The 26,888-nt window shown below is 40.9% G+C and overlaps 1 protein-coding gene across 1 annotated transcript in view; it reads left to right on the forward strand.

The window, feature by feature from the left end:
• GLIS1 (GLIS family zinc finger 1) overlaps nt 1-26,888 on the forward strand; it is a 208,099-nt gene that overhangs the window by 141,004 nt on the left and 40,207 nt on the right. Inside the window, exon 5 of the mRNA XM_075711221.1 lies at nt 24,704-24,865. Coding sequence (XP_075567336.1) covers nt 24,704-24,865 — 162 coding nt within the window. The remainder of the gene's footprint in view (nt 1-24,703; nt 24,866-26,888) is intronic.

Below are 26,888 nucleotides of genomic sequence, written 5' to 3' on the forward strand. Positions count from 1 at the left end.
TCTGATGCCAATTATCCCCAGCTCACTCTTCTAAGATAACACAGGAGAGAACAGGGATGTGTAGAAGTTACTTAGTACTATTGATCTCTATCTAGCCACAGGAGAGACTTAACTGCAGTTTTACATGCTAGTCCCAGCTGTTTAATACCCCTACTCCCACCCCCCCCCCCCATTATTTTATTAACAGGCAGAACAAAACTAGAAACTTGCCAGCCTGAAGTTCAGTTAACCCACAGCTAAAGTTACCTGCTGACAACTTGTCTGTTCTTTTCTGGAATATCTAGTTCAGGTAAGCACAAGCATCTGGAAAACAGGAGAAAGAGTTAATGTAAGCTGGAATGAGAAAATAGATGGTTCACACAGACTCCAGTGCAGCCTCAGTTGTCCCGCAGGAGCTGGCAAAAGCCACTGGGCATTGTCTGCCTGCCTTCTCACTGCCTTCACCACCCTAAGAATAGCTGACAAGCTGAGAAGGTCGGTTCCCACAGTCAAGGGAGGATGTTTGAAGTTACCTTTGCCAGCCCCTCATCTTCTCCCCACCCAGCACAGCAGTGGAAAGAAGGCAGCAGCTGCAGATGTACTCAGGGCTTGCCTTATTTCAGTAAGCTGTGTGAGCAGTGATATCCTGGCCTTTTGTTATCTCAGATGGTCAGCAGGGGGGCAACGTGTGGATGTTACCCTGCATATATGAACTAGCTGCTTAAAACAAACCTGTGGGTATAGGCAAAGTGTTTGAGAAATTATGGTAAGGTGATAGGGTTCATTTTCATGGGCAAACCTGAGCCTTTGTATATGTGACAAGTATAGGTGACTTTTGTTCATTGCAGCTCATCTAACTTATGTTTGCTCTAACAGAAAAGCACACATTCTGCACAGGTGCTGAGTGCAACTTCCAGTGTTATGGGCCATTGCATAGAGAGGGCAGAGGGAGGATGGCTTTGCTGAGCACTTTCTGGTTTTCAGAGTATGAATTATGACCCTCTTTACATTTTTTTTTTTTCCTCTTGGCTTTTGGAAATTTGGCTTTGCTCTTTAGGTGATGCTGAGAAGAAAGCACTAAAAGATTTTGTCAGCAAATACTAGGGGCACACAGAGTGCTGTTTATCTGCAAAGATTTATGTTGGGATAATCAGATGCTCTCTCTCCCTCTGTGTTACTGTGTGGAATGATAAACATTATCAGGACTTTTTTTTTAAATTTAGCAGATGTTCCTCATCTGCACCTACTAGAGGAAGTGATGCCTAATGTCTGTGATGTCTGAGTACAATGTATACCTGTGAAAATGTGAGCTCTTGAAAATGAATGGAAATTATAATGGTAATAATCATGTATATTTGTATAGAGTCTTTTATTTCAACAAGTCTGAGATTGCTTCACCAAGGCACAGGTCAGGCTGCTTTGCAGGGCATGGAGGCTTGTGGCAGTTTAGGGTAGGAAGAAAGACATCATACAGAGCTAAGCAAGGATAAGAACATTACAGCAGGCTGCAGTTTTACTGTATAAATGCTATTTATTTACGAGACGGGGAAGTGATTCTCTATGCTTTCGATTAGTGCCCTGCAGCCTTCGCTGGGTTAGTCCATTGCTACTTCAAACAGTTTCACAGTGCATGGGCTTTCAGTGGCTAACGCGGTTTAAAAAGTTCTCCCCTGGCTCTTCATTCTTGCACCACGATTTGAATGTTGCTGTCCCTTCTTTCCATTATTTGTGTTAATGGGATCTGCATTTTGAACTGAACAGATCCTGATTAAAATTAATGTTCTCAGGTTTTGACTCTCTCAAAATCATTGGTCTGGTTCACAGTGTGGCTCTGCGAACACTTGTCTTGGCTGAACTGAGGGCATACAAAACAAAGTAGGAATGAACAAAAAAGGGTAGGAAAAATAATTCCTTAAGTCAGTGTTGGTACCAAAGTGCCTGTTTTGTGATACTGGGCCCTGAGTTCAAGTAAGATGACACATGATGAACACACCTACAGTGGATTTTGTTCATACTTTGTACATGTGACAAATATGTGACTTTTGTTTAGTGCAGCTCATCCAAGTTACATTTGCTCTAACAGAAAACTACACATTCAGCACAAGTGGTGAGCATGACTTCCAGTGTTACAGGACATCACAGAGAGAGGGGGAAGATAGGATGGCTTTGCGATGTACTGAAGTAAGAACAGCATTATTTGATAAAATGCAATATTCTGTACCTAATGAAGTTTCTCCCTCTAGAAGTGAAATAGAGACCTTTATTTAGTACATTTTCTTGTTGCTTTAATTGTGATGGTTAGAATGAATTATTGTATGCCACTACATCTAGCAATCGTAGAACAATGTTGGGGTGCAGCTACGTATTTTGATGCTATCTCAAATAACCAGCCTGACGTTCAATATTTAATCAAAAGCAGAAAACTTGATACAACTAAAAGACAGCAATTTGAAGCCCTAGGAATGGTGGCCATCCTGATACTTCTAACATACTAATTGATAAATCTTGCTTTACAGCTGCATCTGGGACCAGTCTTTGTATGTCCTTTATCTCTTTAATTCCTTTTGCACGGAACAAAACAAATTGGAAATGAAAAACACTGGCTTATTGTATTCATCTAAGGACATGCTAATTGAAAATGATTGCTTCATACTGGGCTGGATTCAAAAATATGTACATCTCTCTCTCTTTTACACATAAATCTATTAAATACTTGTGTTGAAATAGGAATTACTCGGTCAGAGGAAGTGAGATAAGTAAACCAGAGACAGGCACTTAAGAGGTATCCATACAATGGGCCAAATTCCTATGCCAGCTCCCAGATCCTTTAGCACAGACGTGATTGCCAGAATCTACATCTTCATTAAAAGCAAAACAAAACAAAGTTTTGAGCTTTTAGGCCCACAAAGATGATTTGGAAAACATGAACAAGAAAATACATTTTTTTAAAAAAGAAAAACTTAGATTTTCTTAAGCACACTTAAAGCTACTAAAACAGAAGCGTGGTGTGGTTTTAGGTTAATGTGGAAGAGGATTTGATGGAAGAATTCCTTGTGCTCTCTTCAACCAGTTCAGTTTCTTTCTCAAATGAACTTCTTGTGGTAGAGAAAAAGGGGGAAAACCCTAATAAGGAGATTTTTTAAAAAAACTGATTATTTTTAATAATTATAGAATCATTATCCAAATTTTAGACTAAAATCTAAAGGGATTTTATTCAGGTTCTATCACCTGAAAACCTTAGTAGAAAGACCTTCAGATTACTTAAGGTTTAGGGTTTTTTGTGGGGGAGGGTTGATAGCAGATGAAATGTGTATCATGTATGTTGCATGCTGCTAGTGCCAATTTGAAGGATTAAAGTAAAATAAAAGACCAGTTAATATTATAAATGAACCAGTGTACTACATCACAGAGGTGTATGGCCCTTGTGTTATAAGAGCACACGCTTTTCCAGTTAGGAGTGCTGTGCGCACAAGCAGAGTATAAAGTCCAATACACAACAGTAGATCAAAGAATAGCAGTAACTATATGTTTCAATTGAGAACTGTTTCTGACAGATCGCAGATGCATAGCAATAAGCTCCTTCATGGCTAAATTGCCAGTTATTGAACAGTGGCCAGCAGCAAAAAGTGGGTCAAAATGACTTTTCTTTACTATGCAGAATTACATGTTTTTATCTCATTTATCATCACCGTTATTATATTGCCATTTACATCCTAGATCACCTACCCAGCATTGGAAGGGCATGAAAATTGGCCAGCATTATGTTGTGCCTAGGGTTTAGAATTTACCAATTTTTCACAACTTCTCAGCTGGCATTAAAAGCAACAAAAAATAAAGTTTTGACTTACTGTGGTCCCTTACTCTAGATCTCCTATCCTCCCATGAATGTTAGCACGCATTTGGAGCTAGTCTGTTGTGTTTGGCATAAAAACTTTTTGGTTTTGTTTGTTGTCACTTTAAGATACCAGATGAAGTGCCATTGGGTTTGCATCTGGGACAGCTCTGTCTACTAAGAGTTCAACCCCACAACTTAAGGGGAGAAAGGCAGAATATTCTAGGCGAAGTGGTGAGAGCCTGGCTTTGTTGACATTGTGTGTGGACCAGTGGACTTTGCATTTTTTACAGCGCTCTTCCTATGCTGGGCTAATTGTCAGTGGGTTTACACACAGAAGAGAAGAGAGCAGTCCTGTGAGTTGGCACCCAATTCATCCTTGTCTGTCTGAGAAGAGAGAGCTGAGTAATTTGACTGTTTGAACAAGAAAGGATTCACAAAACTTGTTTTGCTAAAAAAAAAAAAAAATTGTGACTTTTCAGAACAACCTACAAATGGATACAATAGTTACATGCTTTTGGTAAAAGCAAAACCAGTTCTTCCTTCTATTAAACTTGGCAGCACACTCTGAGCTGTTCCTTCTTCATCACGGAAGAAAGTTCTCTTGGTCAAATCAGACCAGCAGCTACAGCTACCTGATGCTGCCATTGAGCACTGTCTGCCTTTGAGGTCCATGGGGTGAGCTGGCTCGCCTTGCAGCCAATTGTCAGGCCATTCTGAAACCAATAGTTAGGTGGCAGAAAGAGGAACATGGTGGTTGTGCACAAGGAGCAGATATTTGGAGTAAAGATGCTGCCGTTTCCAGCCTGTGGTTTTTGAGAGAGGACCTGTTGCTGATGGCTCTCCAGAAAGAGGTCAGCATTCTGCATGTCAGCCCTGTCTGAGGTACCTGTGGTGGTGGAATTGCAGAATAGCTCTGAAATGGTCTTGAGGAGAATAGCCTTCTGTTCTCATTTCCCACTGGAGTGTTGTTTTTGATTCTCTGGAGAAGGTCTCTACCAAAGACTTGTTCTTTGCACTCTGGTCAGTTTTTTGCATACTGTGGGACCATGCCATTGAATGCCTTGTAAGAGAGAGAGTTGGGATCCAAATTGCAAGGATGGTTCAAATTCATACAGCGGTCCTGAGAAGAGAGCAGAGGGCAGGGTAATGGCATAGCAGGCTAGATGGATAGTCTGTAATGCTGAAATGCATTGCATTTTTGTGGTTCAGTTTAGGAGGTCACAGCTCTGACTGTTGTGACTGGCCCATCAGGTTGGCACAGTGTCTCCAAGGCAACTAGAGATAATACAAAATATTCCTCACACATGCTGCTGTGGGAAGGTACCCTTTCAGCCATGACTACATGAATATACTTTTCCCTTTCTTTTTTCTGACCTATGCCAAGAATGTTTTATATGCTGAGAAAACTGATTTTAATGCACACGGAAAGGACTCTAAGAAATGGTTGCAAGCTTAAGTAAGGCTTGAACCCATCGATATGATTAATTTGTATTGCAGTGTGACAATTCAGCTGATTTGCAGAGAAGGTCAGCCTAGGGGAGAAGATGATTTTACCCAGTGCTCTTAGAGGTTCTCCTCAGCTGGCCAAATCTTTTCTGTGCCCTGATGAAGGGTCATTTCCTATTGTCATTGACATTGTTTGCCAAAGTTTGGTACGTGTGGCTTTTAAGGGTGAGTGCACAAATGTGTCTGTGGTAATCTGCTGGCGTAATCCTTTGTGGCTGTGTATGTCCTCCATGCTGTTGTTGTGCCAGGGCTTGCTTTAACTCAGAGAGCCTGCGGGCTGTACTCTTATGTTTAAGAGCTGTGATTTTGTCGTGGTAAGTTTTGAGGGAAAATCATGTGTTAGTCATGGTAAGAAATGTCAATGGAGAACCAAACAAAATAACAAAAAATTGGGATATGTTTTGTGCTGCCTGACACGGGGTATTTAGGTACATGGACTTGGTTGATCCTAAGCAGAACTAGGTTCACGCATCAAAATCAGTAACAAGTTATTCACTGTAAACAGGATTCAGAGGCAGAAAGAGTATCCTGTACCCTTTTTATCATTTCTTTTGTCCCCATCCTGGGCTCTAATTTTAAAATCTTTTCTGTTCAGTGGGCACAATCTGCCACATGGGTTGCTCAGCATTTGTTCTGCTTCACCTGTCTTGCCTTTCTGTGCTGCTCTATTTTTCTTGGTGACGCCATAGTGAAAGCAAGATAATGATTGCACTTGACTCTGTTGAGACCTGACTGCTCCATCTCCTTACCTGAAATCATTAGATTTTATCTCCCCACACCCTGTCTTTCCCTGCCCTCCAACCCAATCAGGCTTTGATCTTGCCCTCCCAGAGGTCATCATTCTCTTCTTTGTCCTTCCAAACCTTATTTTCTCCACCAAATTGAGTTCAAATCAGCTGTTCAACTGGGAGGTGCCACAGAATTCACAGTCGCATCCTGTTGGCCTGGTTGTCTGTTAGGCCCAATGTTATCTTTTAAGCCTGACCTCCTCAGGAGCTCTCCTAATTTTATTGTTCTCTAGGATCTCTTAATGGTCAATAAGGAAGAATGTGGTGGCAGCATATCCCAGCTGTCTTGGACAGCTGTCTGAGAATGAGGGGGCTCAGTCACCTTCTGGAAGGCCTCTTTGCCTCAGTGTTTATGAGGAAGGTGTCAGTGACTGAGACAACTAGCTATTTCTTGTCTAAATGTGGGTAAAAGGCATCCTCCCAGAATGACTGGTTACCATGACTTTGAGGAGTCTGTGATCTTTAAAATGTTAAAGCTGTCTCCCACCAACAGTAGGTAAGAAACCCAGCAGTATAACAGGTACCTAGTATTACAACAGGTGACAGTGGCCAGCAGCAAATGCTTCACAACATGTATGAAAACTGGAGTAGACAGATGTGACACCTTCCCACCACACAGTACTCATCTAAACGTTAGAGAGTGGTGGTAAGCCCAGAAGCAGGAGGCTTAGTATCCTTTCCGTACTGTTTGCTGAAACTTTGGCAGCTCTGAATAGTGTTGTTACGCATGCATCAGTCCAAAAGTTTTCTAAATTTCACTTTCTGTCCACACCAACTCCCCACAGCAACAAACTCTGAAATCTCCCATGTTCTGTGAATAAGTACTCCCTTTCCTCAGTTTTAAATTTGCCATCTTTTAATTTCATTGCATGCCCTTTTGTTCTTCCTGTGTGAGACAGAAGAAGAGATCCCATTATATTTTCTCTTTGACCTTTATTTTAGAGGCCGTTCAAGAAGTCACTTTTTCTCTCCTTTTTAAAAATAGTAGTCCAGCTTTTTCAAAGTCAGTATTTCCGTCTACCTTGCTGCATTTGGCTAAAGAAGCCTCACAGAAGTTAACCCTGCACCTCAAATGTATAGAAACCCTTAGGCTGTCCCTTAGTGAGTTCTGGGTAGCTCTTTTACTTGCCTGACTTGGTTGGAAAATGTCCAGAGATTGATGAGGTGGATGATGGCTGTGTACAGGTACTGGCTCCATGAGGATTAGGAAAAGGCATTCTAATAGTGAAGAGCCATTCTGAATGTCTCTTTAGGAGTCCTTCACTCTGGCTATGCTTTTATGGCAGATAAGCCTCTGTCCCATAGCTGAAGAAGTATTGCTGAACACCCCTAGACCCCCTGTCTCAGCAAGGGATAGTATTTGTGCTATGTTGAACCCAAGTCCTCTGTGTTACTGTAACAGACTGCCAGCCAATAGCTCAAGGCTCAGCTTTTAAGGCAGTCCCCTATAAAGATTTTCTACTGAAGGGGGCAATATAGTTTCCCCGGCAGTTCAAGAGAGTTGTTTAATGCATGCATGCATCAGTAGTTGTGTGTGTGTGTTCACACGTACAAGGGCTCTGTAACCTCTTATGCTGGTCATTATTTAGAAGAAGTACAACTGTATGTGAAGTCCCTGTTTCATGATATGTGAAAGGCTGATACTAGTGAGTGGTCTCAGAGATAAATTTCTCAGGCCAGGAATGTTTTGAAGACATTCAGTGCAGAGAGAACGGTCCCGTTGATGTCATATCATGTAATTGGTGAGGTCATGTGTATATAAAAATCATGAGAACAGGAAAGACTAGTAGGCCCACAATTCATGCCCCTTTTATTTTTCTTGCATATGTTTTCCAACTGCATATTAGCCTGTTTGCTCTTTAGCTTCTCTGTAATTAGGGGCTAATTAAAAAGGCAGCAGCCTCCAAGATGAAATGTAAAGAGTTCTTGTTTCATATGCTCACGTTTGGCAGTGAGAAATGAACACAGAAAGCTCACAAGGAGGAACGTGAGTTTTTTTCTCCACATAAAACGTTGATCCAGGATTGTTTGGATAGAGAGAAGGGCTGCATCTCTCCATTCCTATGGGCCCTGGCATTTCCAGGATTGCAACCAGTGGGAGAGGAGTTGAAGTAGGAGGGATCCACAAAATCTCCCCCCTGCTCCCAACGGTAAGAAGTGAAAAAGAAAGTGGAGCAGTGCTAGGCAGAGGCAGTCTTTACGTGGCCTTCTGTGTTCAAGGCAGAGCATATCCATTCTACCCCAGAGGACGGCTGTGTCAACAGGCATCTCCTTGGGTCTGTGGCATGCCTGTGCACTACGTAGTGCCCATTCAGGAAGCTTGGCACTGCCCTTGCTCTGTCCTGCTCCACAGCTGGAAGCTCGCTAGCCCAGCTGTGGTGGCCCGAGTCTGAATTAATGGTCTGCTCTGAAAGGCAGAAGTGAGCTCATGCCACCCTTTGTTCAGGCTAGTGTTGATATGCCACAAAGACCGCCTTGCCTATTAGACTTCTCTTCATAGACCAGCATGGAAATTTGATGCACATATCTTTTCTTTAGTCTCCAGCTACAACTCTTTGTGGTCAGTCTGGAGAGAGTTCTACATCCAAAGAAGGGCTTTTGTGCTGAGAGCCTGCCTATCTTTTTCGGCTGTATTAGTTGGTCTAATAAAAGGTACCATTTCTCCCTGCAAAACTTTCCTCACTGTTTTTAAAATATGTGTTTGTTTGCATATGGAAAGTTGAGGTTGTTTTGGACATTCTTCTGGGGAAGGAGAAAAGAACACAGCATTTAAAAAAAAATATGGTAGCTTTTGGAAAAGTTCTAATCAATTATTAAATGCCAAAGTTTATTCTCCTTTTCAAAGAATGCATTGTGGTCACATAGATCACCATGAAATCAAAGCAAGTTAACTCCAGAACTCATCTCTTAAACAGAAAAATAAGACCATCTAATTTTTTTTCTCAATTATTAGGTGACTGGAGAAGAAACAGAAGAGGAAAGGTAGGGATTTAAAAAGACATACTGTAGATTCATTCAGAGTTCCCAGCCTTTATTCACATAGAGTATTATTTGCAAAAGCATAATGGAAGTGTTTATCAGAATTCTGTGTGAGTAAATGATGGGCCAAACTGGACCAAAACTTTGGAGTAAGAAATCATCTGTGAGGTTCTGATGTGAAGGTGCTGGTAGAATTGGAATAAAAACAACAGAATCTTTTCAGTGTTAAAATAGAGACATGGAAAGAAAATTCTCTCCAGAATAATTACAAAGTACTGTAGCCTAAGACCAATGAAAATTATCCTTTCCTGTGCAGCTGTATGAGGAGCAAGATTGAGACTATTCTTGCCTGTGGAGTGCGCCCTTAGTGCAAAGATCTCAAGGTGCTTTAAAGAATTAAAACCCAATTAATTAAAACCCAGTGTATTAATACAATCCAGAGAGACAGAAATGAATTTATATCCACATTTTGTAGGTGATTAATAAGTCAGAGAGAGGACAAGTGTTTAAAGTCTTGCTTTAAATTTGGAAATGCAGTGTTGTATGTACTCAGACTGGAGGCTGTACATTGCCTATGCCCTTGAAATAACCTTATTCATCTGCACCTGGAAGTTGTTCTCCATCCACAAAACCCAGTGGGGCTATTTAAAGCCAATTCACAGGTGTCTGAAATTTTACATATAGAGGTGTGAGAGTATTTAAAACATATGTGCAGGTGTTTACATTGCAAAGTGCAGGAGCAAGTCTGTGCACATCCAATTTAGGTTTCATGTTGAAAGACGGGGCTACCTTAAAGGAAGTCCAGGAACAGGTGGCAAGGTTGGCATGTTCCCAAATATATCAGAAAGGAGATAAACCATACTATAAAGAGCTTGTTTTTATGCTATATAAAGTAAATGCTGGTTGCTTGTTTGACGTTACTTATTTTTCAAACATCTAGGAGAGTATTTCAAAGCGTAAAGGTGCATTAGCAAAATACCTGAAGGTGATTATGTGTCTGGCATTCTCTCCAGTGTTATAGTTATTGATCATCTGCCGGCAGGCCTGATTCTCCAGAGCACGGCTCCTGGTTCGGTGGCTTCACACCAGTGACTGATGAGTTCAAGATGCTCCGAAAGCATCTCATGAGGCTCTTGGTGTTGCACAGTCCTGTTCGGCAGGCATTTCAGTACAGTCAGAAAGCATGAAGGACTAAACTGTGCACAGCAGATGAAGTGATTTGCTTAGGGTCACCCAATTGCAGAACTTAGTAAAATACCATGTCTCCCACATCTCACACACAGACGAGCACTGTATCATATCCATAGCACGGCAAGGTCTTTCAAGTTCAGCACTTCCTAGACACACAGCTGTCTCTGTTCACACTGTTTGGCTGCTGGCAGATCAGAAGTGATCCATCCGTTAGGTAGATCTCATAGGCAGACAGGAGCAATAGGGGTGCTTGGTTTGTGGTCTTGTCAAGTGCTGAGCCTGGCACGCCAAGGAAGCAGAAGCACTCTTTTTTCCTGCTTCAGAACCAAAGTGGACAGGCCAGGTATCCAGCTGTAGCAAGCTCAAGGCTGAACGCAGCTGCCTTTCCCCTCAAGTGACACAGAGGACCCAGTTGTGGAGGACAGTGATTACACGGATTTACAGCCCTATACACCTTCTTTATCCTGGTTAATCTCTCTAGGAAGAGAGAGAAAGAGCAGTACAAATGCTTGATTGTCTTAAGCACCTGGAGTTTGCACATGGAAGAGATAGGAGCTGGGGCAGAAGCTGGGTTTGGAAATAGGTTTGCGATAGCCTCCTGCACAGCCTCTGTCCCTGAAACCAACAGGGCAGGTCTCACCAAGAGCAGAGTCTTCTCTCCCTCACCTCAAGAGGAGCTTCCCAATTGCCATACCAGACCTCATGTGAATTGAGTAGCTTCAGCATCAGCAGCCAGGAGGAGCTCAGCGTATTTTGAGGGGCCCCACAAGGACTTGAAGTCATCCAGCACCTTCAACACATCAATTCGGGATGGTCTCCAGAGCCAGAAAGTGCGATGTCAGCATGCAAATGTAAAAATGAAACATATTCAGGTCCTGGGAGGTTTGGCTTGGGTGTGGTCCGAGTTCTGCCTATAGTTTTGGGTCATTTCCTCTTGTTTTACCCAAGCTGCTTTGGCCCATGCTTGGCCTTGGACTCCTCATTCTGAACCTCCAATGCAGGACTTGGAGCACATTTCAAGATATGACTGTTCTGCCTGGTGCTGTTTGCATAGATAGTATCTGGGAGTGTCAGGGCTCCAAGAACAGTGATAGGAGGCATAAACAACTTTAAAAGCAAAATAAACTCTTGCTATCAGAGTCACAAGGCGAGCTGTCCAACACAACATTGGTCTCTGATTTTATATTTAATTTTAGAAGCTGAAACTAAATGTTTTAATTTTATATTATTCTCAACATAATGCTAATTTGCTCCAGATGTCCACTCAGAGCTGAACGCTGCCATTTTGCATAGAAAGCATGTGCGTCAGTGATTTATTCCAAATAGCTTCTATTTTACTGCATTTCATTTTATTCTCAATGAAGTACTTAACAACATGTTTCTCTTTAAGAATCTTACTTAATCATATGGATATAATTTCTTCAATTTACGTTTTCAGTTCTTTAGTGTGGTGGCCACAGGGTGTTTCTTAACCTAGGAAGATTAAATGCACATGTTGAAAGCTGCTTATATTTGATTTTGAGGCACTTTCATTTCAAAGTCCTTCACGTAAGGTACAGAAGTGATTGTGGTTTCCTGCTAGGTTATGGGAAGGAGGTACAGCTCTCAGGAAAACCTTGCAGATACCTTCTAAATGTTGGATAATCATGCATGACAATAACATAATTTCATTTCTTTCAAAACTGTGGTCTACTGAGAGTGTTTAAGACTTTTTTATTGGGGTTCAGGAAAAAAAGAGATTTAATTTTTTTGTCATTTCTGGGCTACAGTTCAACATTTCAATTTAAAACCTATTTCTGTTGAGTTCCATTTCCAGTTTTCCCTCAAAATATTATCTTAGAAAATGTCTTTTATTCATTTATTTATTTATTTATTTAGCAGCATATTAAAAATTATGTGAGACAGTTCAATGTGAAACCTTTGTTATTTGAGCCTGGCTCATTCAGCCATTCCTGTGCATGGGCTGCTATTGGTCAAGTATGTCAGGAATGTGCTTTGGCAGCGTCCTCCTCGTGAGCTACGTCATGTATGTAAAGCAGCTCGTATGAACGAGTCAGCATGGATATGAGGCTGATCTGAACCTAGGAAGCAGTGTCCAGGAAAGATTCTTATTCTTCTTCCATGTTAAAGCTGACCCTACATATGTAGTTTGTAGTAAGGATGCTTCTGCAGTGGTTGTACAGTCTAAGTGTAACGCAGCAGTTCCCTTGGATATCAAAACCTGCTCTTCTTCCATTTTAAAAATAATTTCATCCATATAATCCCTTTTCCTCTTAGGCTTTTAGATGGCAACCTATAACCATGGAATCTAAATTTTGTGAGGTCGCATCATTTGCAAGGCTGGTTATTTGCACCTGAAATAGTGTTCATCTGTATTCATTTGCATTTTCTTGTTGCATTTTTTTTGGGGGGGGGGGGGGGTGTCATTTTTCAGAACTAACCTTGCTGTTTTTCTACAATTGTATTAGTTTATTACACTGAATTGTTGACACAGCTGGTAGGGAGCTAAGTGCTGTGGTTTCACACAATAAAATTTCAGACAATATGTGTAGCACTTCTTTTTCATACATATCATTTGAAAGCCATATGATTCACCAATATGTGTTATTGTTATCCACCCATGTGGGATACAATCTATTTTAAATTAGTGACTTGCTAAACTCTCTGTAAACAATAAGACTGTGGGAAAACATTAAGTGCTATTCAGAAAAGAACATTGCTATACTGCCTTTTATCCAAAGGATCCCACGGTGCTATAGAGAATGAAGAGACCTGGCACTGATGCCACGTCGTCTGTTCTTCAGCAGAGAGCTCATCTTCACAATAGACTTTAGAAGGCAACTCCACCACTTAAAACCGGAGCAGGGTTTGGTGAAGATCGTAACTACCCACACTAGTTCAGTGTGCTAGACTGTAGTAAGTCACCATGAGTGAAAAGTCGCAATGGACTTTGGTGTGTTTGTTAGCAAAATCTTGATTTAACATCTCCTTTGGAGGCATAGGCACAGAATCCAATATAACAACAGGCAAGTGCAGGTCAACCAAGGGATCAGGCCCAGCCAACATGGGTTCATGAAAGGCAGGTCCTGCTTGACCAACCTGATCTCCTTCTATGACCTGGTGACCTGCCTGGTAGATGATGGAAAGGCTGTGGATGTCATTTACCTGGACTTTAGCAAAGCTTTTGACACCGTCTCCCATAATATTCTCCTTGGGAAGCTGGCAGCTCATGTCTTGGATGGGCGTAGTCTTCACTGGGTAAAAAACTGGTTGGGTGGCCGAGCCCAGAGAGTAGTGGTAAATGGAGTTAAGTCCAGTAGGCGGCTGGTCACGAGCGGTGTTCCCCAGGGCTCAGTTTTGGGGCCAGCCTTGTTTAATATCTTTATCGATGATCTGGATGAGGGGATTGAGTGCACCCTCAGTAAGTTTGCAGATGACACCAAGTTGGGTGGGAGTGTCTATCTGCTGGAGGGTAGGATGGCCCTGCAGAGAGACCTGGACAGGGTGGACCGATGGGCTGAGGTGAACTGTATGAGGTTTAACAAGGCCAGGTGCCAGGTCCTGCACTTCAGTCACAACAACCCCATGCAATGCTACAGGCTTGGGAAAGAGTGGCTGGAAAGCTGCCTGGCCAAAAAGGACCTGGGGGTGTTGGTAGACAGCCAGTTGAACATGAGCCAGCAGTGTGCCCAGGTGGCCAAGAAGGCCAACAGCATCCTGGCTTGTATCAGGAATAGTGTGGCCAGCAAGAGCAGGGAGGTGATTGTCCCCCTGTACTTGGCGCTGGTGAGGCCGCACCTGGAATACTGTGTCCAGTTTTGGGCCCCTCAATACAAGAAAGACATTGAGGTGCTGGAGCGTGTCCAGAGAAGGGCAACAAAGCTGGTGAAGGGTCTGGAGCACAGGCCTTATGAGGAGCAGCTGAGGGAACCGGGGTTGTTTAGCCTAGAGAAGAGGAGGCTGAGGGGAGACCTTATTGCTCTCTACAACTACCTGAAAGGAGGTTGTAGTGAGGTGGGTGTTGGTCTCTTCTCCCACGTAGTTAGTGATAGGACGAGAGGAAATGGGCTCAAGCTGCACCAGGGGAGGTTTAGGTTGGAAATTAGGAAAAATTTCTTTACGGAAAGGGTAGTCAAGCATTGGAACAGGCTGCCCAGAGGGGTGGTGGAGTCACCATCCCTGGAAGTGTTCAAAAAACAGGTAGATGTGGCACTTCGGGATATGGTTTAGTCTAGTCTACCCTTGATTGGTTTAGTGTGGACTTGGTTCTTGTAGGGTTCCTTGCCAGAACTCAGCTCTACGCATGTGAGGAAGTGTTGGGCATAATCACGTACATCTTAGCAGATCCCTTGTCTTCCTTGGATTACAGTTTGAACCCCAGTCTTCATTTATGGATATTCAAATTGGCCCAGCATGGCATAGAAAAGAGCAGGAGCCTATCTGAGCATGGAAAATCCCACCAATTTATCTACTCCTTTGCCAAGAAGAACCTTGGAGAAATTTGTGTGTCCTTCTTACAGCTTTGTGCAAAGGTTCATATAGTGTTGAAAATTTCATGCAGCTTGTTGTTAATTTGCAGGGAAACTTTATTCTTCTTAACTGATCTTTAGAAACAACAATTTGATAGGAAAGCTCCATTGTGAGCATGCGGAAATGAATACAGGTAAAGTATGAGAAGGGCAGTGCCTTTTAGGAAAAAACCCACCACCCTATCTAAAACAGGAAAAGAACCAGCAATAAAGCTATGCACTTTGTGAAACAGATTTTGTGAGGAAAATTAATGAGCTATGTTGAACCACATACAAAAAGTTGTATTTGCAACAAAAAACACATAGGTGGGTGGAGAGTTACCTTGCTGGTAGTTTTCATCTTTTCTAAGAGAGAATTTGGTTGTGGTTGTCTAGTTTAGTTAGCTGTAGCCAACAATTTCCAACTGTAGATCAGTTTTCACCCACAGAATCCTCCTCTGTTTGATCTGCCAAGGACAGGAGCCACTTTGTTAGCTGTGATGACATGTGACAAGCTATGACTGTAAAACATTTATTTATTGGTCTTGACAAAGATATGAGCTGGGTTTCCCAGGATTAAAAAAAAAGTAGTAGTCTGGGGGATGAGTGAGAGGTTAGGATGGACACTCACTGTTGCCAGATTACACTGTGTTTGTTACAGACGGGGTTTGGCACACGCTTGTCTCAAATCTTCCTGTGACTGGGCACAGACAGAGCACAGACCTAATCCAGGATGTTCATGCCTGCGGTGCATTGGAAACCCTTCCTGTTTATAGACACACTGTTGGCATGTTACAAAGACAGACTAGACTGTATGCAGATCTTACTCTTCCTTTACTAGTTCATTAAAAAAATAGAAAAATATGAAAAAAGAGGGAAGTTTTTCATTTCGCTTTTCTATATAAATGTTTGTTAGCGAATACATTCAGAGTATTTCAATTACAGTTGATTCTAGTGTCTGATGCCAGTGTAACAGCTTAAGATTGTTTGCTTAATTCCTGAACGTGTGCATTGTTTTTAGCAAACATTTTTAATTTACATGTTTGTCCTGCCTCTCTTCAAATCTCCCATTGGATTCAGAATGTAAACCAGGACAGGCAGTTTCTCTGCCATTCTCTTTGCAGATGACTCTCAAAGAATCAGGAGTGAAAGGTGCCCCTACACCGGGTACAAAAGGGTTGATGAATTCCCCATCATGCATGAAAGTCCTACACTGAGAGAGAGCGCTCAACACGTTACAGGAACAGCTTACAGAAGCAGGGTGTGTAATTTTTAATAACTGGGATAAAACCCCTCAGTGACATCTTTAAAATATAAATGCCTTTTCTTGTTTCTTTTATTTCTCCCCCCCACCCCCCCACCCCCCTTATTTTGCCTTTTCATCTCTTCTCCTTTCAATTCCATTAAGCTTCATTGTACAATAATGTATCGCAGTGGACTTTTTTCAATTATGTTTTTGATTTTTTCCTCCTTGTTACTATAAAACTCCAGATGTTTTGAGACTTCATGGTTCTCTGGATATTTTTTCCTCTATTTTAATCTTCTTTTGTAACATGCCACACATGTGGTATTTTGGCCTTTTAAGATGCTACGCTATGCTAATCAGCCATAAGTTTTGGAGAGGGTTTTTTTTTTTTCTTTTTGTAATGACTGTTTTTCCTTCTTGCTGTCATCCTCTCTTTAATTTTTTTTTTTTTTTTTAACTGGTTAGTGCACATAAATGGACTCTCTCCTTGTCCTGGGGCTGCATTCATTATCTTCAGCAAATTAATTCTTCACTCGAAACTTGCAAACTCTTATATCTGTGAGTAAATGATGAGCCCCTACTCCATCTTGCATGTCAGTGAAATGCATTCTGTACAGAACTGTTTGCAGTGTAACTGGCCTCCCAGACCAAAAGCACAGTCTGTTATTTAAAGACGTGACTAAATGTGGGCCAAAATGCAAAGATATAAGCAAGAGTGTGGGACAGAATTTCAGTAAAGTTTCAGCTGAGGTAGGTGTAAGTAGGTGATAAGTTAGATGCAAACTGCAATTGAAATGTTTCCTTAGAAAGTGAGGTAAGATAATGACTTACTGATCCAGAAGAACAAAGTTTTGAAGTACATGTAGTAAACTCTATTTTTTGTTAAGAAAATCTGAAAGAACCGGAGGGAAGCATTTTAATTTTATTTGTGGTTCTTTGCTGGCACAGCTGGAGAGGTTTTTTAATTGATTTTGTTCAATCTTAATTTTGTCCCCAAAATAAGCAGATCTGGCTTCAGATACTGGAGTAGCAAATCTTGGATTGTGTGATGTCCTTCAATTTCTAATAGTTTGCAAGCTATTAAAAAAAATCCCAAATAAATAATAGTTTCCCAATTACATATGAGGAAATAAAGGGGCTGACATGTAGATTTCAGGAGGGATGTCTTTGCTTATTACATGACCATATGAATATGCATTTTGTTTTTTAAAATGTTGCTCCATGCAAGGTTATTTTTGCCTGCAAGCCATAATACTGCATTCAGTCCAACTGTGATGAGGTTTCAGAAAATTGTTTGGTTTCCAAATGACATATGTAGCAAAACCTTATGGCAAAATTTGTGGCTGTCATGCTGCTGATAGTAAGATATCCCCAACTTTCCTGGTTCGTTCTCATATGTTGCAGCGAATAAATGCAAGTACCCCTGTTTTGACAAATGTTTATCCTTCTACTTGATTAAAGAAGGATTACTAAAAAGAATTTTAAGACTAGCAACGGGGTCTTGTGAAAATGATAGGATGCTCTGATTGTTTCACAGATATTTTGGGTTTTGCTGGAAAATGTGTGGTTTCCTCACTGAAATGCTCACTGAAGTGCCTGAACTATGGGTACTAGAAGAAATAAATCTATGAACATTTCAGTGCTTTGAACAACATTCACCCCTTCCTTGACAGATGATAACTTACAATTACGTGGGCCAGACTTTTGAGAGACAAAAGATGCCAGTGCTACTTAGAGACAGGCTAAGACTCAGTGCCTGTCCCAATGAGTTGGTCTTCTGCGCTTGGTATGACGGCAGACCTTGAGAAATCATTGGCAAAACTCCCATTTAATGCCAGATATACTCAGGAACACAGGTACATCTATCTTTAAAAAACAAAACCCAGAAGCCAAATGTAGGCTGCCTCTGTAGTCAGGGAGAGGGACAGGCACCTACCAAGCAGGATGCGTCCCGCTGAATTCTCTTAGCTGGCGACCCCATGCTGGGCAGACCTGCCGTTCCCCAGGGACTCAGGGAGCTCAAACAACAAGGGCGTTTATTTTTTAGACAGTACAGTGAGAGTGGAGGAATCCCATCTCAGGGGATGTTGGCAGGCAAGTGGTTGGATTTTGCAGTCAGGGAAGTCTGTTTGTGTGTGGAAATCACCTCACATGCAGAATCAAACCTGGTTGCTGTTGAAAGCCGCATGACTGTTGCTACGCCTTGCGTGGGCCAGGTCTGCATTCCTTGTGCACCCATAACTCCTGGTACTGCCAGAGGGGGGTTCAGGAATGTGGACTTAGGGGCTTATAAAATTCATAAAATTGAAATAAAAGAGACAGCCCAAAGTCTTGTCTAATTCAGCATGCTGATCAAACACCTCCTCCAGGATTTTCAGTGTATTACTATTTCCCAGTTTCATGTTAATTAGGAAATATGCAAGCTGTCTAACAGCATAAAGAAAAATGAACTGCTGGTGTACAATGTGTTCATGTCAAATGGTTGGCTGTAATTACCCTAAAACCCAACAACGTGCAGGAGGTATTGCATTTATACTGTGGCTTACTTTTCTAGATTTTTTTTCTTTTTCCTGTTCTGAACCTTTTTACCTTTTCTTCTCCTACACACCACCAATTGTACAATAGTCTGGCTAAAGCCCTAAATCCTTTTTTGTAATACAAAATAAATAATAGAACAAGTACAAGCAATTTTTCCCAGAACTCAAATGAAATGTCATGTAGAAGTATCACTTTGTAAACGTAAATTGTTCAGACTTCAAAAATTGGCAGATCCTTTTTCTGTTACAGGTATCTTCCATTATTTTGTTACCACAAAGGGAAAAAGCAGCTTCTAACAATTTAAATCTGTAAACTGGCTATATGAACTGGGATTCTTTAGGAAGTTGAGGGCTCAGTCCTATGAGTTACTTTTTATGTACATAATTAGTTCTGTTGAGTTTAATAAAATTCCTTGCATGAGTCATGTTACTCATGAGCAAGTATTTGCAGGACCAGGGCTTTACATTGTAGCTACAATAGAGAATTAAAAATTAATCCAATCAGGAGTTCACTAGAAAAAACAAAGCACCAAATCAATATTTTGATTCTTGTGTTGGGTGAACCAACTCATGTGCTTAAGTTACTGACATTCATAACAGTTTGGAGCCTTGTATGCCTCCTGCCATGTCCCCAACATTAGACTCAGTGTGCTATAAAACATTGATGCTATTTAAAGAGTGGTGTGATTATTTCCTCCCCTCTAGAAGGGATACGTATCCTCACAGGATCCTTTTTCTCATAACATGTTTTTCAATAAAATTTTCCCCATTTTGTAATCAGTTGGGAAGAAAGAACATTTCACAATGTTCATAAGGCTTGTAGATGTTTTGACCAGACATAAGATTTCCTATTGATAGTATTAAATGCTTTGGAATGAAATGTTTTGGGTTTTCCATCTGTAGGCTGTCTGAGATGTCAGCAGCCAATATGACCTGCTCTTTCCCTTTTAGGTCTATAAATAAAAGGCAGCTTGTTTAACTGATCCTGCAGCAGAGAGCAGAGGTGTATATTAATGAGCTTTCTCTAATGGCACACTGGACCTATTTAGCACTACAACTGTGAAGGCTTCTCTTTTTCAGTCATAACTCATTTCCTAAGAAAATGTCAGTTATTGCTTCACCTTATGGTCTGAGCTGTTTAGTTTATAGTTTATTTCTTCTGATCTGTACCACTGACAGATATTGTAGACATGCCTGTGATTAAATATGCTTATGAAAATGGTAAACATTTGATAATATAAACCCACTTGGGAATACGCTGTTATTTCTGCATGGCAACATTCTCAGGTGCATTCAAAGTATAATGTGGAAGCAAAGAAAAAACATTTTAAGCAATTACAGTTATTAGATTAAATTGTTTTGTTAGGAAAATTGTGATGTATTTAGATCACTGTGAGATAATTTAGTGTTTTCATAAATATGCCTTTTAAATGCATGATATTGCAGCAGTTACACTCCAATGAGATTTAAGTGTAAAATAAAGATAACATATGTCTTTCCACATGGCAGTGAACTAATTTAGTCCCGTAAATTTCTACAACATATTTTTTCCTGGTAGAAGCCCTATTCTAAAAGCAGCAGTAGTTATAAACTCCAATGATTGCATCATGCTATTTACTGTGATCATGTGGCATTGTTTTGTGGCTGTACTCAGATTTGTGTAGCATAGCAGTGTCTGAAGCACACATTAACAATCTCACAATAAAGCCAAAAGTAGTAATTGCAATATAATTATTATTTTTATTGATGAACTTGTTTAAGAGCTCTGTTGACATTTACAGACTTTGAGGATCATGCAGCATTTGTTACTGTTATCCCAGGCATCAAACGTCAACAAAATGTTTAAGATTGTAGGATTAAGCAGTGACAGATTGGGGCCAGATGTCTGGGAGATACTGTAAGTGGCCTTCTCAGTTGATCAAATAGCTCTTACCATCCTAAAGCCCTTCGGAAATTGAACATTTGTTCTTTGTAGTTGAAGCTGAGACACTTCTGGGATTGATGGATCTTCCTGGAGGTTATTTGAGAAGGAGAATGAGCACCCCATTTATCCAGGAGGAGTTTTATTTGGTGTATATAGAAATATAAATACACTCCAACTAGCAAGGGTAGGAGGAAGGGTTAAAAGCGTTGGTGAGTAGCAATGAAGCCCAAGAATTATCTTACAAAGTCATCCTAACACAGTTTCCTCAGCAACCCAGTTGACATTATCTTGTCCGTGTACAGGTGAGACACTTTGCTTTGTGGAAGCTGGGTCTCAGTAGTGATGTCTCCACATGTGGACTTATAGGGAAAAACTGCAAGGGACACAGTCAGCAGATCCAGCAAGAAATAACAGAGCTGAAATAGGTCTTCCTAGAGTCTTTCAAAGTGGAGACCTTGAATGGATTCTCTCAGCCCCATGCTTGTCAACTCTTTGCACCAACTCCTTTCCTCCCTCCCTCTCAGGCCTTTCACCTTCACCTTTGTACATCACCTTCCCCTCTTCTCACCACTTGCCAGCAAGGTTCTCTCCCTCCTCTCCTTTTCCATTGATTTTCTTCCTATTTAGTCAACCCTACCTTTAGCAACCCTGCCTCCTTGAAAATATGAGTGCTAGAGTCACATCATTCTCTTTACTGGTGTATTCTCCCACCTTATGTGTTTAGAATGAATTTATCACAGCATTGCGACTGTCCCACTATCTGTTATCCAGCTTAATAGAGCTGGATAATATAAGTTATACAAATTAGGAAATTGTAATATAAATAGGAAAAGCCCTTAAAAGTCCAGGCATATGTGGTGATGGAGGAACCTTACTGCTGAAGGCATTAGGCCTTTGGATTATGTGTTAGTATCAAAAAAAGGCTGTTGACCACAGTAAAAGTATAATAAACCCCCATTTGAGTGCTGCTTCTTACATTGTAGCTCTGAGCATTTATGGTAGGGCCTGTTCCTTCTCTTCCTGAAGTCCCGATCCAGCATCCAGCAAACTCTTAAACATATGTGCTTTCATGTGGTTTAAATTAAGTTGTGTTTAGATGTTTTAGGACATTTGCCATTGGCATTTTTGCTACTGACATCAATGAGAATGGAGCTGGACCTTTAATTAGTTTGGGTTATCTGCATACTTTCCTACTTTGCATTAGGCTGTAGATACGGAGCTAAAGGCCAGTAATCCATTAGAAAAACATTCTGAGGCTCAAGATCCTCCATTCATGACTAAATAGCTGAGAAATTACTTCTGTGACCTAACAGGTCTTCCAGGCCTGAGACAACACGGAGACAAGAAGGATCAGGTTGTGGAGTGTCACTGTAGTGACTCTGGTGCCAGCGGGGTATAAAGTGTCCCAAGGACCCAGTAACAAGGGACATTGCTATAAAATGTTCTTCTGGGCTAGGATTTTTGATGCCTGTATGCAAGAACCAGAAACTGCTTTAGAGAGGGGAGTGGAGTACATAGTAGGGCCTTGTGACAGTCAGGGGAGAGTCGGCTCAGGTAGCAGGGAAGGAATGGCACACATGGGGGGACAGCATGAACAACTGAAGGGAAAAGCTTGGTCTTGCTGCTCACCTGGGATTCAGGTAAATGAGGTTGCAGAGCTGGGCTGCAAAATAATTTTGTAGGCTCTGGGTCTGATTTTCACCCTGCCTTGTGGTTATATATTGGTGAGTAAAACTGAGAAAAGCTGATCTGTTCAACTGAAAATGAAAGGGTTATTAGTTCTAAGGGGATGATACAGCACTGTGGACACAACACTAATTAAAGGAGACTAAAGAAAGGTAGGGAGAGGAGAGGAGAGGAGAGGAGAGGAGAGGAGAGGAGAGGAGAGGAGAGGAGAGGAGAGGAGAGGAGAGGAGAGGAGAGGAGAGGAGAGGAGAGGAGAGGAGAGGAGAGGAGAGGAGAGGGAGGAAGCTGGGGAAAAAAGTGGAAACAAGTGATCTTTAGGACCTCATTAACTCCATTTGCCAGAGACTGGCTTTATGGAATGTCTTACAAGAACTATGGATTTGCCAAACTCTGCTTTATTTTTCATGGACTTCAGCATATTTGCACATTTCAGATTGCTTCGTTCTGAATCCTTGCCAGATTTTTAGTGGTGATTAAGAAGAAAGTTTGTTTCTTTTTAAGCCTTGGTGGTTTGGTCACTTCCAAACCTCCCCCACCTCCCTGTACCAGCTCAAGTGTTCAGAGGAGAGTCATGGCCAAAAAACAAACTTCTGAAGTGGTAGACTGCATGTCTCTAGGTGACTCTGTGGATCTATCATGATAGTTATGATGGGGAAAGGTGGAAATACATACATATCAGATAGTTGTCTGCACACATAGACCCAAATATGCCATTCAGACAGATTAAATATCTGCCCAGGGAGTGAAATATTTAGGGCAGTAAAAGCCATAGTGAACCTTTCATGTATGAGAGGCAGGGAAAAGCAGAAATTTGCAGTTTGCCAGGAAACCCTCTGTGTGGGTGCCTGTGTGTTGGAGTGCATTGCTGTGCTTAATTTGTAGCGTGCAGAGCCGATCTGCATCCAAAGACAGAACACAGCCTGCAAAATGAAGTGCTAGCTTGAGAATCCAGGTCATTTTGTTCACTGTGTTGTGATGCTTAAAATAGACTGAGCTGAGCAGGATGTGATGGACCTTTGTCCATCAGTAGTTAAAATTGCCTTTGTCAGGCACCAAGAGATCAGGTGCCTCCAGTTCACAGCATCTTCTAGGCTCCATCTGCATCTGCTCTCCCTTCCCATCCCTCTGCCCGCAATGCTGGAAGCAACAGCTGAGTCAGAAGTTTGCACGCACCAATGTATATAAGAGGTGTGTGCATAACAAATAGAATGTGACAGGGGTTGGCAAGACTGTAATTTCTGTGGTGCCATCTGAGGAATGACAGGTAGTGACTGTAAAGCTGCTGAACAAAATCCTGACTCAGCAGAAGGAAGTGACAAAGTACTCACTAATTTTGTGAGGGTCAGGATTTTACTCTTTACAAGCAAGAATCGTGCAAAAGAATCTGGCTTCCAGAAATAGTGGTTTTAAGACACACCTGCCTTCTTTCAAAATTGTTGTTAGTGTTGATGTGAAGGTGAATTGGGTTGTGTTTCTCAAATACATTCTTTGAACTCTCGAGTCATAGAGGAGGCAGGGTTTTATCTGTATAGAGACACTAGAAGATCTGCAGAGCCATGAAGCTGCAATGCAGAGTGGGCAAAGTATATGCACACCACCACATGTGAGTATGTGTGCACAGAAGTATTTGTGCACATGCGTAAGTATCTGAGTGCATTTTATGGGTTTGCTGGGGCATGAATGTGCATATGCATGTATTTGTGCTCAACTGAGTTAGTCCCCAAAGCCCATCTTAAGAGACAGTGCCTCCACTGCCGTCACCTGTTGTCTGTAACACTGAAACTTATCAGTGAGCAATGCAAAACACCCTTCCCTTGGCTTAGTAGCTGGAAATTTTATTTATTTATTTATTCAGATTTAATTTGAAACAGTGACTTTTGTTATGAATGCTATGCAGTGTTTTATTACTGAGTTCTCTAATGAAACGGGTGCTTAAGAAGTCGGAATTGCTCAGGTTACTGGTTGTGTAAATGCTGAGAACAGACCTGAATGATACGGCTATTACAGAAAAGGGTGCAGAATAACAGCAGAGTTCCTTTGGATTGATCTTCAGATGGATCAGGTCTTCTTGTAATAGTCCGTGCTTATCTGCTCCAGTGTATAGTATTTCAGACATTTGAAACCAGGTTCTTAGCCGCCAAAAATAGCTTCTCTTGCTCTCTCTCTGTAGCGGCTAATTGTTATTGCCCATAGTGGTTCTTGTGCCAATAAGAGAACTCATCAGAACACTTGTTCTTTCTTTAAATTTTGTGTTCTGATACCATGTCTTTAAGCGTTCAGTGCTTCAGACAGAACATGTGAGATATTTATAACCCTTGTATTATTATTGAGCTACACACCATGTCTTCACTGACAGATTAAATGAGCAGCACAAAATGTTGTGTTTCATCCATAAATTTCAACAGATGTTTGAATGTTGGTTGATTTATTGCATTTCCAACTTGGATCTTACACTGTTCTCATTGTGGCTGCACATGGTTTATTTAATAGCACTTTTACAACAATTTTTTATGACGTTTTTCAGTTTGAAGGGTGCAACAAGGCATTTTCTAGGCTTGAGAACCTTAAGATTCACCTCCGGAGTCATACTGGGGAGAAGCCATACCTGTGTCAGCATCCTGGCTGCCAGAAAGCTTTCAGCAACTCCAGCGACCGGGCAAAGCATCAGCGAACACACCTGGATACCGTAAGCATGATTTCATACTGGGAGTTGCACTGAGTTTTCCAATGGTCCTTGTACACAATCTTTTCTGCAACCGGAGGGTGACTTTTCCTTTTCATGAGGAGTGTCTCAGAAAACTCAGCTATAGGCAACTGTACTTTTGTTTTGAATTTTATGTGCTTTGAGAAATGAAAAAGTCTTGATTGCAGAAAGGCAAATTCAGCTGTCTTACTCATGCTGAGGAATAAGTTACTCAAGAATAGGTTACTCGGGAATAAGTTACTCAGCAAACTCTCCCATTGTTCTTGTTCCAGTAAGAGGAGGCAGCAGTAGAATAAGGTATAGTATGAGTGAAAGCTGAGTCATTGCTGCTGTACTAAATGTGTGTCATTGTCCTGCTTCCTATCCTGTGTTGCTTCAATGAAGTCTGTTCTGAATGAATGCAAAAGCAGTTCAGACATCTCAGTGGAAAGTAAACACATCTCAGTTTTGGACATAATTTTGTAAAGGTAAAAGTACGTCTGTCTTATAACTGTATGAAATTTCTTAAGTACCCACCATCAGAATTAACTGTAAGAAACAAATTCTTTTCTTATGTACAGTTGGTAGATTCTGGGTCTACTCTACTAGTCTTCTCACTTGTCTTGCAAAGATGGGAGCCTGTCTAGTGTCTTAGGCTCTGATAAAATTAAATCACCATATTATGGGGAAAATAAGTAGACAACTTTGTAGACCAGTTAAGTCCTCAGCATAAAGCTTGTAAAGAATAATAGGTAGAGTTGTTCCTTTGTCTTTTTCAAAGAAGTGAATATATGGTTTAACATTTGGCCAAGTGTTTATGGGGCAGAACTTTTGAGTTTAATTGATATTTACTTTTTAAGCAGTTACACATTTCAGACAGTGCAGCATTAAGGAATGTCTAATGTACATTATGCCTTGCAAAAACAAACAAGTAAGAGAAGCCAGTCAGTCACATTTTCCAAACCAAATCACACTTACAATAACAATGTCTTATTTATTTGAAAGTCAACCTGAGACATTTGAATTTGTAATTAGTTCTAAAATGCATGTCTTTTGAAAGTGGATGTACTAAATTGGGTGCACAGTTTTGAAATGTAACTGCTTGAATCTAACAGATATATTTATTAGCCAGTCACAAATGGAATGCCATTTATTAGTTTTGAAAGAGAATTCAAATGGTTACCAAAATAAGCAAAAATTTTTATATCTGTTGATCTGTGCCTTATTGAAGACAGATCTCTTAACTTTCTATTTTCTTTTCTTCTCTCTTTATCTGTGCCTTTATTATCTGAAATGCTCATAAATCAGGAAAAAGGTACAGTAATAATTTTCTACTAACTTTCTTAAATGTCTAAAAACATCCTCCATGCTATTTTGTTGCAGGTTCTTTAAAACTGTTTCTGTACTCCTACAACACAGTAACTAAATTCCACTTACCTTGTTTAATTACCCGGTTTAATTACCTGGTTAAGTCTGATGGTTTAACTTAGTGTATTGTGTGCTTATGTGAATGTAAAAAATGACAGAGCTACAGGATGGTGCTACTGTAAAGACTGCATGTTGCATTAGCTCAGCAGACAAAATAACTGCCTGGAATGTCAAAGCAAATAGCCATGAACCTTTTTAAGGGTAGTCAGATTTTCATCTAGTTTCCCTATCACCAAATTGAATGATTCTGTCACTAATTTGAATGACATCAATGGTTTGAAAAATAATCTGCTAGTTTTTCTGCTAAGGGATTTGTTAAAGTTTTCCATAGTTTTTCCTCAGGTGTCAGTTCTCTGTGTTCCAGACACTCTCAATAAATCTGCTTTGCCCTGTAACTTTCTGGGTAGGTGCTGTGTTAGCCTGTAAGGTCATGAATTGGTGAATGATTCTATTATTCCTTTAGAAATTTCCTGCTGGCTGGACAGAGCAGCAATACTTATCCTCTGGAGGTACTTACAAAGAAAAGGGGGTTATATAGACTGCTTATTACTTACTGAGTGCATTTGGAATTGGTTTTAAAACTTCTCAACATAGGTCA

This window comes from Pelecanus crispus, chromosome 5 (genome assembly GCF_030463565.1).
Source record: "Pelecanus crispus isolate bPelCri1 chromosome 5, bPelCri1.pri, whole genome shotgun sequence".
In the NCBI taxonomy this organism is placed as follows: domain Eukaryota; kingdom Metazoa; phylum Chordata; class Aves; order Pelecaniformes; family Pelecanidae; genus Pelecanus; species Pelecanus crispus.